Below are 15,937 nucleotides of genomic sequence, written 5' to 3' on the forward strand. Positions count from 1 at the left end.
TTAAATGAGGCGCGCGAGTACGCGCAGTGTACTCGCCCAACATAAAGATGAAGGGCAAATTAGTGGTACCTGAATTTCGGGCTGTTACATCAAACCACATACCTATGCTTTATTATATAACCCTTTTTCCTTAATGTGTTCACACGAACATCAAAACCAGCTTGCTCTGCATATATTTTATAAAAATTAACTCCCTCATCAACATCTTTAAACCTCAATGACTTAGTAGGTTTAAACTTTTTAGGAACGTCTATTCTAATATCATGCAGAGGCTCTGACATATTAAAATCGGATACACAACTTGTACTTGTCATACTACTTAAATTTGCATCATTGGAATAAGAACAACAATCACTTGTAGAATCAACGAATAATCACATGTGATTAAAAATGAGTTCCTTATATAATCATATGTGATTATAATAGATAATTGAACATAGATAAACTAAACATGTGTCACATATGATTAACAGTATAATAAACTTACAATCACATATGATTAACACTATAACAACATATTTAATAAAGAACTACATAATAATCACATAACATAAAATTGATTATACATCAACGTATGAAATGTAAAATCACATGCGATTAAGGATAAATTTATTAACGAATCAAATGATTAATGTGATTAATAATGAATTCCTTGTATAATCATATGTCATTATAAGAAAAAATGAACATAGATAAAATAAGCAGATGTAAATATTTATTAAAACATGAAAAAAAAATGAATAATCACATATGATTAACAAAATATTAATCACTTTTACTAAATTATTGAATAATCACATAATATTATAAAAACAGATTCAATTCTTAATACATGAATAATTAAAACTTACATGAAAAACTAGATATTTGATTTTGATGACTTGATTGTTCAACATCTTCATCAACAACTTCAACACTCTCAACAAAAGTATTAATTTGATCTTCATTTATAAAGTAACTCACATTATCGTTTGTATAAGACATTGTCAAACAGTAGAACCTGTTATTAACAACATAAACATTTATAATTAAAACAAATATTATTTATATATGATATAAAACACTATAATATAAAATATAAATGTTATGCTATAATATAAAATCTAAATGTTCATAACATTTTTTTATTATAACATGTATCAATCAAATATGATTTTAAACATATTTGACCAAAAGAAAATATGATTATAAATTATATTAATAATGTATGATTTAAAGCATTGTATTATAGTTTATAACATATATCAATCACATATAATTTTATCAATGTTAATAAAACATTTATAGTTTATAACATATATCAATGATATCAATCACGTATAATTTATGTTGAGTATTATCGTTTATATAATATATATAAATCACATCTGTTTCTTTAATAGCTAATCATAAACTGTTAATAAAAGAACTTAGTCACAGTTGATTCAAACAATAAGATTTTAAACATATACTAATCAAATGTTTTCTGAATGATTTAGGTTTCCAGCAAACATAAATCACGATTACAAACTTCATACTCAACAATTTCGATTTATACTACATAAATACAACAACAAATGCAATAATCGATGTTAAATGGTCAACATAAGGTACAATATATTAAACCTAACTCTTTTCGAACTAAAAATTTTCAATTTATACTTCATAAATGCAAAAATCAATGATAAATGATCAAAATAAGTTCTGAAAAGTGACGATCTTTACTTTTTCGATGAACAATTTGTTAAGCCTAATTGTTTTCAAACTCAAAACGTTAAATAACCGATTCTATTACTAGGATAGATGAAATAAATAAAAAATACCAGTGTTTAATCATAAAAAAAAGTTATGTAAAGTGGAAACTTTTACATTTTGATAGAAGGAACAGTTAAACATAAAATTCTTAGACGATGATACAATTTCTTCTTCTAACAATCGACAAACAACAAGCATAAAATTTTGGAAGAAAAATCCAAAAAATCACTGAGGTTTGGATGAATTGCGAAAAAAATCAAATCGAATAACTCTGAATTCAAATGATAGTCTCGAGCTTGCGTTCAACATGTAAAGGAATCAGATAACATAATCATTTATAACAGACAAAGTTACCAAAATACCCCTGAAAATAGAAACGCACAGATTTTTTAATGTGATAGGCAAAAAAATGCTTGGAAAGGTTTGCTTTAAATAATATAAGTTTTGTTTTCTCCGGTCTTTTGTTCAATATAATATTTTTATACATTAAAAAATGTTTTAAATGTTTTTATATAAACGTAATATTAAATACACGCTTTTATATATTTAAATATGAAATATATATATATATATATATATATATATATATATATATATATATATATATATATATATTTATTTATTTATTTATTTATTTATTTATTTATTTCGTATTTAAATATATAAAAACGTGTGTATATATATATATATATATATATATATATATATATATATATATATATATATATATATATATATATATATATATATATATATATATAAAATCAGCTTCTATTTTACAAACACCCTAAAATTAACCTTCAGAAATGACCTTTGTAAAAAGCAACGAATATTTTTATAATATTACAAATTTACCACCATATTTATTTTTGAAATTGATCTTGAAAATCTAATGATTGACAAGATTATTTCTTATTTTTCTCAAAATTTAATCAATTTTCGCCAAAGATTGTATGTGTATGAACCCATGGAATAAGTAAAAAATAAATACTTGCTAATTATTAAAACGAAGTTTATTTCACTACTATGATATACATGGTACATATAAAACCTTCTAGGGGTTGCACACTTTTATACTCACCAAACCATAAAATCATATAAACTATCTCCGGTTGAGTTTTTAAACCAACTTATTTCAATCTTTATAATAAAAGCCACATTTTTTCCAAAAATACTAAGGAAAACACCATATGTTCTTTTACTCATTTTTTGACACGGTGGTATTATTCTTATTATTATCATTATTATTTCCACGACGTCAACCCCATCTACATGCGACCCTAACCTTGAGTCCATGTTTCATGTAAAGAATGACTGAAACATTAGGAGCCACTACGTGACCTTCCTCCATTTCGAACTCGTAATTGTGCAAAATGGTCGCACCTACAGCCTTTATTTGAGTGAATGCAACATGTTTCCCGATGCAAGTCCTTGGGCCAGCGTTGAACGACAAGAATTTGTACGACGGCTCATGCCTTATCATCTGCTTGTCGGAGATCCATCTCTCCGGTTTGAACTCCCAGCTATCGTCCCCCCAAATGGTTTTCATTCTCCCCATTGCATACAAAGAAAACATAATCTGCAAATCAAGGTGTATATATATGCAAAAACAAGCTCCATTCAACGCACATGCATTCAGCTTAATTAATTTATGAAGAAGTAAGTACTTAATGCTACCTTCATATTGGGATAGACACGATGGCCACTAGGAAGAACATCAGGTTGAACCGGAGCCTTGTGCTGAAATGGAACAGGCGGGTATAGCCTTAAGGCTTCGCAAAACGCCGCATGTAGATAAACCAACTTGTTAGTTTCCTCTGTTTCAAAAAGTTTAAAACTTTCCATTTCAGAAGTTGGGATAATATTCGCATTTATCTCCTCTCGAATCTTTTTCTCGACGTTTGGGTGGGTGATAACGAGCCAAAGGAACCATGTTAGGGATGAGCTTGTTGTGTCCCTCCCTGCAATCATCAAATTCAAGATCGTGTCTCGTAAGAACTTATCATCGTATTTGAACCCCTCACCGAAGCATTCAGGCTCGCACGTTATCAATGAAGTCAATATGTCGATACCCTTTGAGTCATCTTTTGACACGATTCCTTCCCTCAAGTCTTTCCTTTTTCTTGAAATGAGACCTCTTATCACATCATCTAAGGTTTCCCGTGCCTCCTTCAGTTTCTTCTCCTTCCCAATCCCCAACCACCTTTGTAGCTTCCACACGTTTTTTGGAAGGATGTGACGTGAGAAGATTGCTTCTTCAGCTTCATCCATGGCTCTCGAGAATGGCACATCTTTGAAATCAACAGATAAGCAACCAGGGTCGTATCCAGTTACGAACATGCAAGTAGTGTCAAAGGTTAGTCTTTGAAACACATCTTGGATGTCGACCACAACCCCTGTTGACGCCACATAGTCAAGAACCGGAATCAAGCCTTTAGCAACTTTCTCCCTGTTCATCTTAGCAATGAATCGTAGAAAATTCATATTGCTAATCAAAGCATTGATAAGTTTCCGGTGGCTCTTCCACAACTCGTAATCGGAATTGAAAATCCCATCTCCAAGAAGTTCAAAAATCTCTTTAAACTCTTCGCCTTTTGGGAAATTCAAGAAGTTGGAGCTCATGATGTGGTGGATATCGGCGGGATCAACGGTGCCCAACATGTCCATGTGAAGGAACCTTGGACCTTTGACCAAGAAAGTGCCGCCGGTGCGGCTGAGAACATGGATACACAGGTCGTGGATCCTGCTGACACGACGGAGCAGTGCTGGAAGCATCCCTACCAACGGCCACTCAAATATCATCGCGTGCCGTTGCCGGAAAACAGAGAGACAGTAGTAGCAGATTGCTGCGAGGATGATCTCAGAGTAGCCGAAGGGGAGCACCATTTCTTTGTGTGGTTAGTTATGTGGGAGAAGATTAGATGAGGTGATGCGTAGTATTTGTATCGGTGATGAAGTGACAAGTTTGATTGGTTGTTGCGTGATATGTAATGACGAGTCATAAAAAAGGCAATTTTGTTTTCTGTATAAAGTTACCAACTTAAGCATGCAAAATACATTTTGAGTTTAATGAAATCACAATGTTCATAAAACTCTATCAAAAAATTTCTTACCATCTATTCAAAACCGAATAATTTAAATCTAATTCATGAGATATTTAACAATTAAAATGTTTTTTTTTTATTTAAGAAATGAATGATCGTTTAACATTGTACACCAAAACATTATATTTTATGATAATAAAATTTAATCTATTGAGTACACAGTAGGGTATCCATAATAATGCATTGAACTTCATAGAGTTCAATGGATTGACATATCATCTTTCTACAATCTATATAACTCTATCATTTTCTTTTCCTACAATGTATTGAACTCTACAAATTTAATAGAATGTTATAAAATGTAATTTATAGTAAATATTTATAAATTAAAAACTTTAACTTTTTTCTCATTAAAAAGTTCAATAACCATTAAATTCTAAATCCATTAAATGTCAATGTAACATCTTACAATTGTACACATAGAATTGTCACCTCATTCAACTCTTCTATTGAACTCACCATTATGTATGCTCTTACACATGACCAAGGGTGCATTTATATTTTATAGTGTCCGGAAAGGTCTCGTGCAACTAAATTTTTCGTATTAATGTAAAAGAATTTTTCTTTATTAGTTTGCACCTAAAAATGATAATATTTTTATTACAATTCACCTAAGTGATGGTTGACTTGCTATAATGTGGTGTATCAAGGTTCTTATTTGAAGACTTGAAGTGGCTTGGGTTTTAACTCCACTCTCAATTTCTTTTAACACATACAAAGCCAACTCGGACCTCAATTTGAGGCCACTACCATCCTTCCTTTTGGCTTCTCACCACTAATGTCTAATATGAGCCCACCTTCCTATTCTTCCACTTTTTTTTTTTTTTATCGTGGATGTTGTATTTTAACTTTTACGATCGCTTTCTTTATATCTCATTTCTTATTTTTTTTATTATTTTAAATTTAATACGTACAGAGCCAGCCGATTCGGACATCTCTTTATATTTTATTTTTTAGTTTTCATTTATTCTAAGTTTTAACACGTACAGAGCCGGTTCGGACCTCAATGGGAGGACGGGCCACGGCTATCCATCTTTTTGTGCTTCTGAGTTCTGACTATCTATGTCGAATATAGCCCACTTTCCTTAATCTTCCATTCATATTATTTTTATCTCAAAGTAGATTTTGTATTTTAAGTTTTAGGCCCACTTTCTTTATATCTCATTTCTTAGTTTTCACTTTCATTTATTTCTCATGAAAAATATTTTCATTAACCTTTGATATCCACATTTATATTAACACAAAAACATGACAATGCAAACGAAATCATTTCGTTAACGCCACATTGGTTTTTTGAGAAATGTAAATGTTTCTATTGATATTTTTTATGCGAAAAGAAAAAAAAAAAAAACCAACATCAACAAATTATTCAATTCTCTTAGCCAAAGATATTTCATTCCCACCATGAACAACAAGTTCTAATTTTACCCTCTATCTCCATAAAAATCGAAAAGATAATCACGTCCCGTGTAAATTATCAACCACTTTGAACGGTTTCTATGATAAATCATAGGACCCATGAAATCACCAATTTACTTTTCGTAAAGTTTGTTTGCACTAGTATGTTATATATATGTACTCGTATTTTTAATTGTTTTATGTTATTATATTTGATCGTAAGAAAAAAATTGGATTCACCTACTAGCACATGACACTTTCTTGTTTTTTTAATAAACTATTCATTTTAGATGTTCTTAAGTAATTTTGTATTATTTGACTTTGACTTGTTATAGAATACCATTTTCTCTTGTTACTTAGTTTGTTAATAAGATAAAATAGAGAAAACATGTTTTATCATGGTAAACTTAGACATTTAGCTATGTTATAAAGATTAACTATAGTGTTTTTTTTTTAATGACAAAATTTTATTTTGCAACTAGCAAGGAGTATTGGGGTGACCTTATGTCAAAATCGAACTGCAAATTGCACGCATTGGTTTAGTAACCTTAAAACGATAATATGCGGTTTTCAAGTAGTTTAGTTTTACATTTTTCCTGCGATTCAGTTTTAAGTGTGGTTTCAAAAACCCGTCGAGACTAGAAATAAAACATTTTTTTATTAAACTTTAGCGTTTAGCACTTTACCTAAAACATTTTACCTTTTTAGTCCACAATAAAAAATTTAGTAAAATCATATTCTTGGTCCACAAACACGACCATAGCCAGACTAATGACCTATTACGACTTATAATGATCCATTTGATATTATAATTCACCAATGAAAAAAACCATCGTCTTAAACATCTAATAACATAAAAGAATTTTAAACATTCATAATAACATAAAATAAATTTTAATATATATAATTATCGCGTGTTGTTTGGTTTTAAGGGTCAGTTTCTATAATAAAACCCAACCACACCGAACATATCATTTTTGTCATATTAAAAATCACACTGTCAGTTTGTGCATCTATTTCTTATCAATTTTGATTTGTTGCAGGTTTTTTTGGTTTTTTTAGATCGGATCGGTTTTTGTTCACCCATAGGAAGCAGAGGTGTTATTCGGTTGGTTTAATCGGTTATTGGTTTGTTTGGTCCAGTTTAATTTGTTTTTTACTCTAAAATATTAATCGGAAATGAAACTACTAAAGATTTGAGTTGATAGATTTTCGTTCTAATTTTGTGTGGTTATTAGGTTTGGTTTGCAGTTGAATTTGAATAAGATATCGTAAACATTGATTTACTCGGATAAAGTGGAAATTATGTTGGATTTGTATGCTAAGAATCATTATTTAATGACATTGATAATAACATATGATCCTTTAGGATCACATCTTAATCAAGTGGATACTTATTAAACATTTATTTAGTAATTTGTTATTAATAAATAAATTTAACTCTTCTATTTAATTAGAGAATAATTATTGTTTTATGAAAATAAAAATAAAAGAACCCACAAGCTAGTCATTATATGATAAGGTATCATATGATAAGTCATGTCCAAATTTTTTGTCACTTTTGTTAACTATGATTAAGTTAGTGAGTCACTTTACCATGGTTAATAAACATGGAGACAATTTTTGTCCTTTGCAACCCTCATGGCCGAAGTTAGTAGGAGTATGAGAGGTTGCTTGTCAGCGTCTCATATCTTGTCACCCCATGCTTGCTTTACTTTATAGTAATTTAGATTATTATAAGGGGTTTGATTTACCTTGCATTGGATACTTAAAGAGAGTATCTTACATGAAAGTCGCTAGTTTTTTTGGCCTCTAGAATTCTCTCAAAACACCACAAAAAGTTGTGCATTTTTCTTCTTCCTTCTCTCTCACTTTTGAAGCTTGGTTTGTGAAGATTTGGTACATCATTTGTATCTGCCTTTAGTGCTTATGTGTTAAGAACTTAAGGCTTAAAGAATAAAGTCTTACAATGTAACATTCGGATTTCCAGGTATCATAATTTAAGTATTTACTTTTGATTTAAGAAGGGGGGATCGACGAGTTCACGCCTAAACTCGTCGAGTAGGATCGTGACTGATGACTCAGATTAATGAATGGACTCGACGACTGCGCTGTTGACAGAAACCCTAAATCTTTGGGCCTGAGCCCTATTTAAAGGCACTTATGGCCTTCATTTGCGGCTACCTTCCCATAAGAGAGAACCCTAACAAGTTGAGTGTATAGAGTGAGAGAAAGAGCCATCTTGAGCTTTTTGGTGTGATTTTGCAAAAGGGAGAAGAGCTCCAACAAGAAGGACCAGAGAAGGTTGTGGTTCTAAGTTATTCAAGCAAAGAGCTTCATTCTGAGGCGGAGGCTAGATCGGGGATTCGAGCACGACAATTTTCTAGACATTTTTCGATTTGAGTCTTCTCACTATAAATTACCTAAAGTGGTATTTATGTGCCGACCGGAGGGTCTTATGTGTTATGTGCTTGCTTGAGATTATGTGCTTTGTGATTTATGTATGCTATGTGATATTAGACCAGCCCGAGGGTCCAACGACTTATGAGGATAAAGGATCCTCAACCAGACCGGACCGGAGGGTCCAACGATGTAGATCGGACCAGAGGGTCCAACGAGCTACAGGGACTGGAGGGGCTCGCTGAGACACATTGATCGGAGGGTCTTATAGCCTCAAGTGGATTATGTGTTGTATGTGGTATTTGGGGAAGTCACTAAGCATTTATGCTTACCGTGTTATGTGTTTCAGGTACCAGCGAGGATCGCGGGAAGGCATCGACATGATCTATACACACTGATAGAGTATTATGTGTTATGTATTCGAGATTCTGGGATATGTTTCATTGGGATAATATTTGATGCACTTGAGTTTGTGATCACTTTATGAAATATGTTATGTTATAAAAATGAAAAATTGTTTTGAAAATTTACGTCGTTACATACAAGAAGAAATCTAGCAATTTTGGAACCTTATTCTTGGTGGTGGATACCTATAGAGAAGTTCAAGCTTCATGTTCTTTCCATCTTCATCAACACCCTAAATTCAAGAGGATCCAAAGGATTCAAAGGTTGTTATTTCTAAACACCCTATGGTTGACTTAATATCATTCTAACCTCTTTAAAATGATCCTTAATGATTTGGTTTTGTTATATATTTGAAATTTACTATAAATTTTTATAGCTTTTGTTGCCGGTTTTTGTGAAAAATTAACTACTTTATTGTGACATTCTTAAATTCACGGTCATTTAAAAAAAAATTATTTGTGCTTCTTTTAAAATCTGAGTACTCTTTTTGAATAAAATATTGCGAAATTTGTTCCCAGAAAAACATGATGATAATATTATCAAACCATTACCGAAGAAATGTATTTTATTTATATTAAAACATTGGGACGTCATCGTCAATATAGAAATATAAGCATAAACAGACCTTACATTCATTTACACTAATGATTTACATCTCTAATATCATAGTGTAATGTGTCTTCGTATAGATATTGGTGATACAAATAAACTGAGTGGGCTAGGTTGGAAAACTTAGTGAGTACATAGGGTTTTCAACCCACGATAATATAATTATTATGTTTAATCAACAAACAATTAACCCAACTACCCATCCCCATTATCTTCTTTAATCTTAAGGGTCTACCCTAAGAATCGTCTATCCTTCATTCATTCATTTCTAAGGATTGTCCTAGGGAATGGGCACAAAGTCCATCGCTGCCAAGCTTTATCTAACATACACTAAGTCCATAGCTATCGATGTTATCTGTTAGGAACTAAGTCCATAGCTACCGATATTCATATATAGGGCACTAAATCCATAGCTACCAACGTGCATTCATAAGGTACTAAGTCCATAGTGGCCAATGTTCATCTATAGGGTGCTAAATCCATAGTTGCCAATGTTCATTTGTAAGGCATTACGTCCATAGCTTCCAGGGTTTTTAGAGTATATCTAGTGAACACGTAGTTCAAAAACACCTACAGGTTGCGAGTCTGTTAGCGTTCCACTGAACTGTCTAGAATAGTCTTTAGTCGTCATCTATACTCTGCTAGATGACTGGATCATCGTTAAGATCAAGGCTTCTCATCATCTTTCACCACTCATCATCTATATCATCTTTCATCTCTCATCATTCATCTCATCTTTCATCTACCCATCTTTACCCAATATTTATAGGTATAAAAATACATTTATACAGTTTAAATCAAGTAAAATGTGTGTAAATCGTTCATCCAGCATAGATATCAAGAACACAGATTATTGGCACATATAACACGTAATTTATATTAAATACTTCATATCTATATGTAAGATGATAGTAACTATGCACTCACTTGTTAAAGTGATGACTCCAAACTCCGGAAGCGCTTCGCTTCTAACAATTTTATTTTCCTTCGACGAAACTTAGTATCATTATCACTAGATCTTAGTCTAATATTTATTACGACTAATTATTAGCTCAAGGTCTATGAGCTATATTGTTTTATAAGTGTTAAATAGTACTTTTCAACTACTATGTATAGATCGGTGTCCGACATTAAGCACCAGAGGGTAGGACCATTTTGGCATTTAAGCAGTTCCGAAATCCAGCAACCCTATGCGGCCTTTCAAATAAGATTCCTTGTACCGCGAGTAGTTAAAAGATATCATAATAACACTTCGTATAATTTATAATACTTAGCACATTTATTGTTTATAGATTCATAATAATGATAATGAACTTAAATATAAACTATACTTAAAGTAGGGTAAGCATAACTCACTTACAAGGGGTTTAGCTAGGAGCCGGGTTCTGCAGGGGTAGAATTTCTGAGCTGAAAGATCTTCTTCTCGAAGCCTTCTAGTGCTCCAGGACTCGCCTCTGGCACTCAGGAAATGTTAGGGAATGGGAGGGGCTAAGAGAGGTGTTTGAGAGAGAAAGAATGAGAAAGGTGTGAGTTTTTGGGGTCATCCTCGCCTCTATTTATAGGCTGATCTAGTGCGAGGAAGTTGTGGCCCAGATCGTGCAACGTGTCACCTACTGGTTATTCCAAAAACTAATTATCTTCTAAAATCCGTAACTTTTGTATACGAGCTCCATTTTTGACATTATTTATTTCCACGCGTAGGTATCGATGGGATCTACAAATTTGTTTTAGACTCTATCAGCTAATTTTGATTTTATTTTTAAAGTTATATTTTAGAGGCTTAGACAGTTAAAGTCCATTAAAAATTCATAGCTTTGTTATCCGATGTCCGTTTTCATCTATCTTTATATTGTTGAGCTCCTATTAATGAGATCTTCAATTCTCGTTTAGATTTTTTCAGCTAAAAATCGATTAATCTAAAATTCGATTTCCGGGTTATGTACTGCTATGCTAAATCTTAGAAAAATCATAACTCCGTCATACGAAGTCAGATTTGGACGTTCTTTTTATGCACGCTCTCGGTTTAAAGTCTACCAAGACTTCTGTTTAGATTGATAAGGATAAAAACTAATTTATAAAAAATTCACTTTTTATGTTACGCGGCGTTGTGTCGGTTTAGTCATAAAACTTTGACGGGTTATAACTTCTTCGTTATGAGTCGGATTTCAGGGTTCATTATATGTATGGAATCCTTGCGAAATATACTATAACTTTGGTTAAGATTACTTATGCTAAATAATCTTCTATCAAAAATTCATTTTTAACCTTATTATCTCTCAATTGACTAGCCTGAACCTGCGGACGTTACCATTATCTCCCCCTTTAGGAGGATTACGTCCCAGAATCATCAACGAAACAGGGCTTGTATAATGAATCCATACATTTATTTAAATACTAGGTAAACATCGTGACTCTTATGTCCTTTCAAATGAGTATCTATCTCTTGGACTTCTGAGTATTGGCAGTGCTCAATCTTACACTCGCTCTTTATACTATATTGGACTTTCAATCGTAATCTTCAAGTTATAAAATTGATTTTCATTAGATACTCCTACTCTTTCTTAACTGACTTAACTTAAGATAAGTTCTTTACTTCGATTACCGTAACAGACCGATGGGTCATGTTCTAATGATCTCTCATCGTATGATGTAATTCTTAGACTCAGATCTTTTAGAGTCAAATTCCATAATGGAAGATACCTTCCTTCATGTTCTAATGTGCTATAATCACATTCTAGCATATAGCACTTCTAGCTACAAGATCCTTACTTTAACGGTGATCACGATACTTCTATTGATTATTTTGATTATCTTTTACTTCAATCTTCTAGCTTAAGTTGGATGTTACATCGAAGTTGGTTCTCTGAACCACATAGAATACATATCTTAGTCGAACTTGATTTGATATGACCACTAGGGTCGGAATAACAATCATCTTCTTAGTCATTACCAAAACGATGGTTACGACAAACATGAACAAAACATAATCAATTACTAGTGCCTTGGTCACCTTGTGACTTTCCCTGATCCAAGTGCGAGTCCTGTACATGCGGTAGTATAGGCCTCTACTACTTTTCACACATACTCATACTCTTCACACGTATTGCCTCTCAATTCTCCAAGTTATTATCACAAAAACAATTTAACACATACAAATGTGTCCAAACAATCATAAAATTTTCCCTAGGCTCTACTAGGATTTCTTCGATGCTTATCTTCAATCATCAATTCTGCTTCAACTCGGTTGGTGGTGGAAATGCCAGACGTTGGGATAACTTCATGGATTATACCAAAAGTTCTTTATTTATGCAAATCGAAAGCGTACTTCTCCCGTACTCGACATATTATTTATTATACGTATTCTAATGGCAAGATACATCTCTTACAATATGTTCCGACAAGTGTCATTCATTATCGTAAGCCTTCTAATTTCCTCCATTTACTCAATTCACTACGAGCCTTCATCACGACGTTATGTTCACGGAAGCATGAGTTGAACATATCGGGATGAGAATATACATAGAGGAAGGTTTTGACGCGTATTCCTCCTTATTACTTTGAAAGGTTATATGCTGGTTCTAATATCGTAAACGTTTAAAAATCTGAACACATAAAAATTTCAGATCCGATTGGCAATAGACCATAGATCTGATAGCATCATAAAGAATATAAGGCATATCATATCATATATCATTTATCACATAAAAACAATTTATGCATCTCCCTTAAATAAGCTAGTGCTTGTGTCTATTACGCCATACTTCCTAAATATAGGAGACACTCATCTCACAATCATTGCTTAGCATTCTAAGTTTAGGTATAGAAATCCTACAAATTTCTAGTTCGCTTAAACTAATGCTTTGATACCCATTGTGACATCCCCAAATTCACGGTCATTTTAAAATTTTATTTATGCTTATTTTAAAATTAGAGTATTCTTTTTGAAGAATAATATTGCGGAATTTGTTCTCAGAAAAACATGATAATAATATTATCAAATCATTTCCAAAGAAATGTATTTTGTTTGTATTAAAACATTGGGATTTTATCATCAATACATAAACATAAGCATAAACAGACCTTACATATCACACCCCCGAACCAGGACGGCGGAAACGTCTGCCAGGGGGGGGGGGATGACTTCGTGTACAATATCATAACAATTGAATATAAATGAAACATAGTCATCATCATGATCATACATTCAAGATAACAACATATATGGTTTACAACATTGAGTTTGTTCATGAAAATTACATTACAAAATAACAAATGTATGATGAAATCAAAATACAACATTCATTTAAATCCATAGCTGCAAAGAATCGGCTCACTGTGTTCCTGAGAATACAAGTTATTTTAAAAAGCGTCAACATATAAAATGTTGGTGAGTTCATAAGCATGTTTGTAAGAAAACTTGTAATAGTTTGAAATCTCCAGAAAATCCGATATTTTCTTGTAAAAATAGTTTGAGAGTCTTGTTTAAAGTTCGTGCATATTTGCATGTGTATACTTGGTTTACGTTGTTTGAAAAACTTCATAGAGAGTGTTTCCCAGAAAATCCTATATTTTCTGATGAATGAAATAGTGTGGTCTTAAAACCCGAAGACCGTAGCGATGTGACTAGTTACAAAATAGTTGGCACAATGTTTGTACGTTGTAAAAATGAGTGGTGTGTATCTTCGACGTAGATCTTGCAATATTATTGTTATTCTCTATGTGAGTCGTTATAACCATAATAATATGATGGAGTGCCTGTCTTGACATTCTTCAGGAGTCGGTTTCTAAGAAGATATTTGTCACCCTAGACTGGCCTATCTAGCTGTAGCGAGCAACTCAGGTGTGGGGTGTCAACCCCGTATAGATCTATACACAAACTCTCGTTCTCCCTTCAGGAGACTCTGGTTATAACTACAGGACTTACGGTGTACACTAAGGTAGTGTTTGTTTTTTTGTCCGCAGATTTGCGTGAGCTCTTCTGTCTGCACCGCGCAGACCACACGCAGACATTAGCCTTCGCAGACTGTTTGTTTTTTTGAAGACTGCAGACCTAAAAATGTCTGCGCGCCCTCTTCTTGGCGCAGATGTGGACCAGAGTCTTCTGACATCTTCAGACATCTTCTAGCCTAAAAAACATATACTCCTATATCTTTATTTTTTTAAAGTTTTTTTTTTAATTTATATTTTTTCCAACTTTATTAATAACAAACAATTTGAAAAAAAAAATTACAAAACTTTAAGAAAAATGTTCGACGATACATACATGATATTTTTGACAAATTTATAAATAAAGATTTATTATAATAATAGTCGTTGAAGTTGTTTATATAAATATGAAATAAAATCATAATATATTCTTATATCTTTTTTGCCAAAATTTTTAAAACATTATTTACTACAGTATCGTCAATTTCTCGAGAAAATATTTATGGTACGTTTTTAATGGATTTAATTGAAAAAAATTAAAGTTTATTTCCATCCATTTATGTATTAAATTCCTTGATCATTAATTATAATGTTTAGTTATAACTTTGCAACCAAAGTTGTTGGTTTTTATCAAATATATACCTTAATTTATACCATTTTTATTTTTATTTTTTATACAATAATACATAAAAGTTGATCTAGTTTCGTTAATTATTTATAACAAAATCATAAAAATATTAAAAAATCACTTTGAAGTTTAAAAAAAATCAGTTTATTTAGATTTCATTTTATTTTAGTAGTCCGCAGATGTTAAAAAAAACAAACCGTCTTCTTTTTTCAGACTGCAGATGTTTGGTTCACCTCTTCTACTGCAGAGGTCTACAGATGTCGTCCGTAGACTGCAGACATTTTGTCTCAGAAAAAACAAACAACACCTAAGTGGGTATTGGTGAAGGAGTGTCTCACAAGAGCCTTAACGGAATTGATGCAAACATTGAGTTTCATTATTTAACATTATAAATAATGTTACTAGTGTATATTTTTTTTAGCACAAACCATAGGTGATAAAAATATAATCGTTTTTACGGAAGGTGTCAAAATATCATATTGTTACTAATGGCCTAATTAACATAAAATTTGTCATCTAAGGCCCAACAAAAAAAGAATTGTCGTACATGGCCTAATTTTTTTTACCCAAATTATTACAAAAGGCCCATTTTTATTAAAATGTTCACAACTGGCCTAATATTATCCAAAGTGTCAATAATGACCCATTATTGTCAAGAATGTCAAAAATTGCCCATTTTAATAGAGTTGTAAAAAATAGCCCATTTTCATAAAAATATTCACTTCAGGCTCAA

At 32.1% G+C, this 15,937-nt stretch overlaps 1 protein-coding gene across 1 annotated transcript; it reads right to left on the minus strand.

Annotated features, from left to right (window-relative positions):
* Positions 1-2,732: 2,732 nt before the first annotated feature.
* On the minus strand, positions 2,733-4,671 carry LOC145043501 (alkane hydroxylase MAH1-like). Its single transcript, XM_078992185.1, has 2 exons — positions 3,412-4,671; positions 2,733-3,313 (listed from the first exon to the last, which is right to left on the minus strand). Exons 1-2 carry the CDS (start codon positions 4,618-4,620, stop codon positions 2,993-2,995), a joined length of 1,530 nt encoding a protein of 509 aa, XP_078848311.1. The 5' UTR covers positions 4,621-4,671; the 3' UTR covers positions 2,733-2,992.
* Positions 4,672-15,937: the final 11,266 nt, after the last annotated feature.

This window comes from Lactuca saligna, chromosome 4 (assembly GCF_052625555.1).
Source record: "Lactuca saligna cultivar CGN05327 chromosome 4, ASM5262555v1, whole genome shotgun sequence".
NCBI lineage: Eukaryota > Viridiplantae > Streptophyta > Magnoliopsida > Asterales > Asteraceae > Lactuca > Lactuca saligna.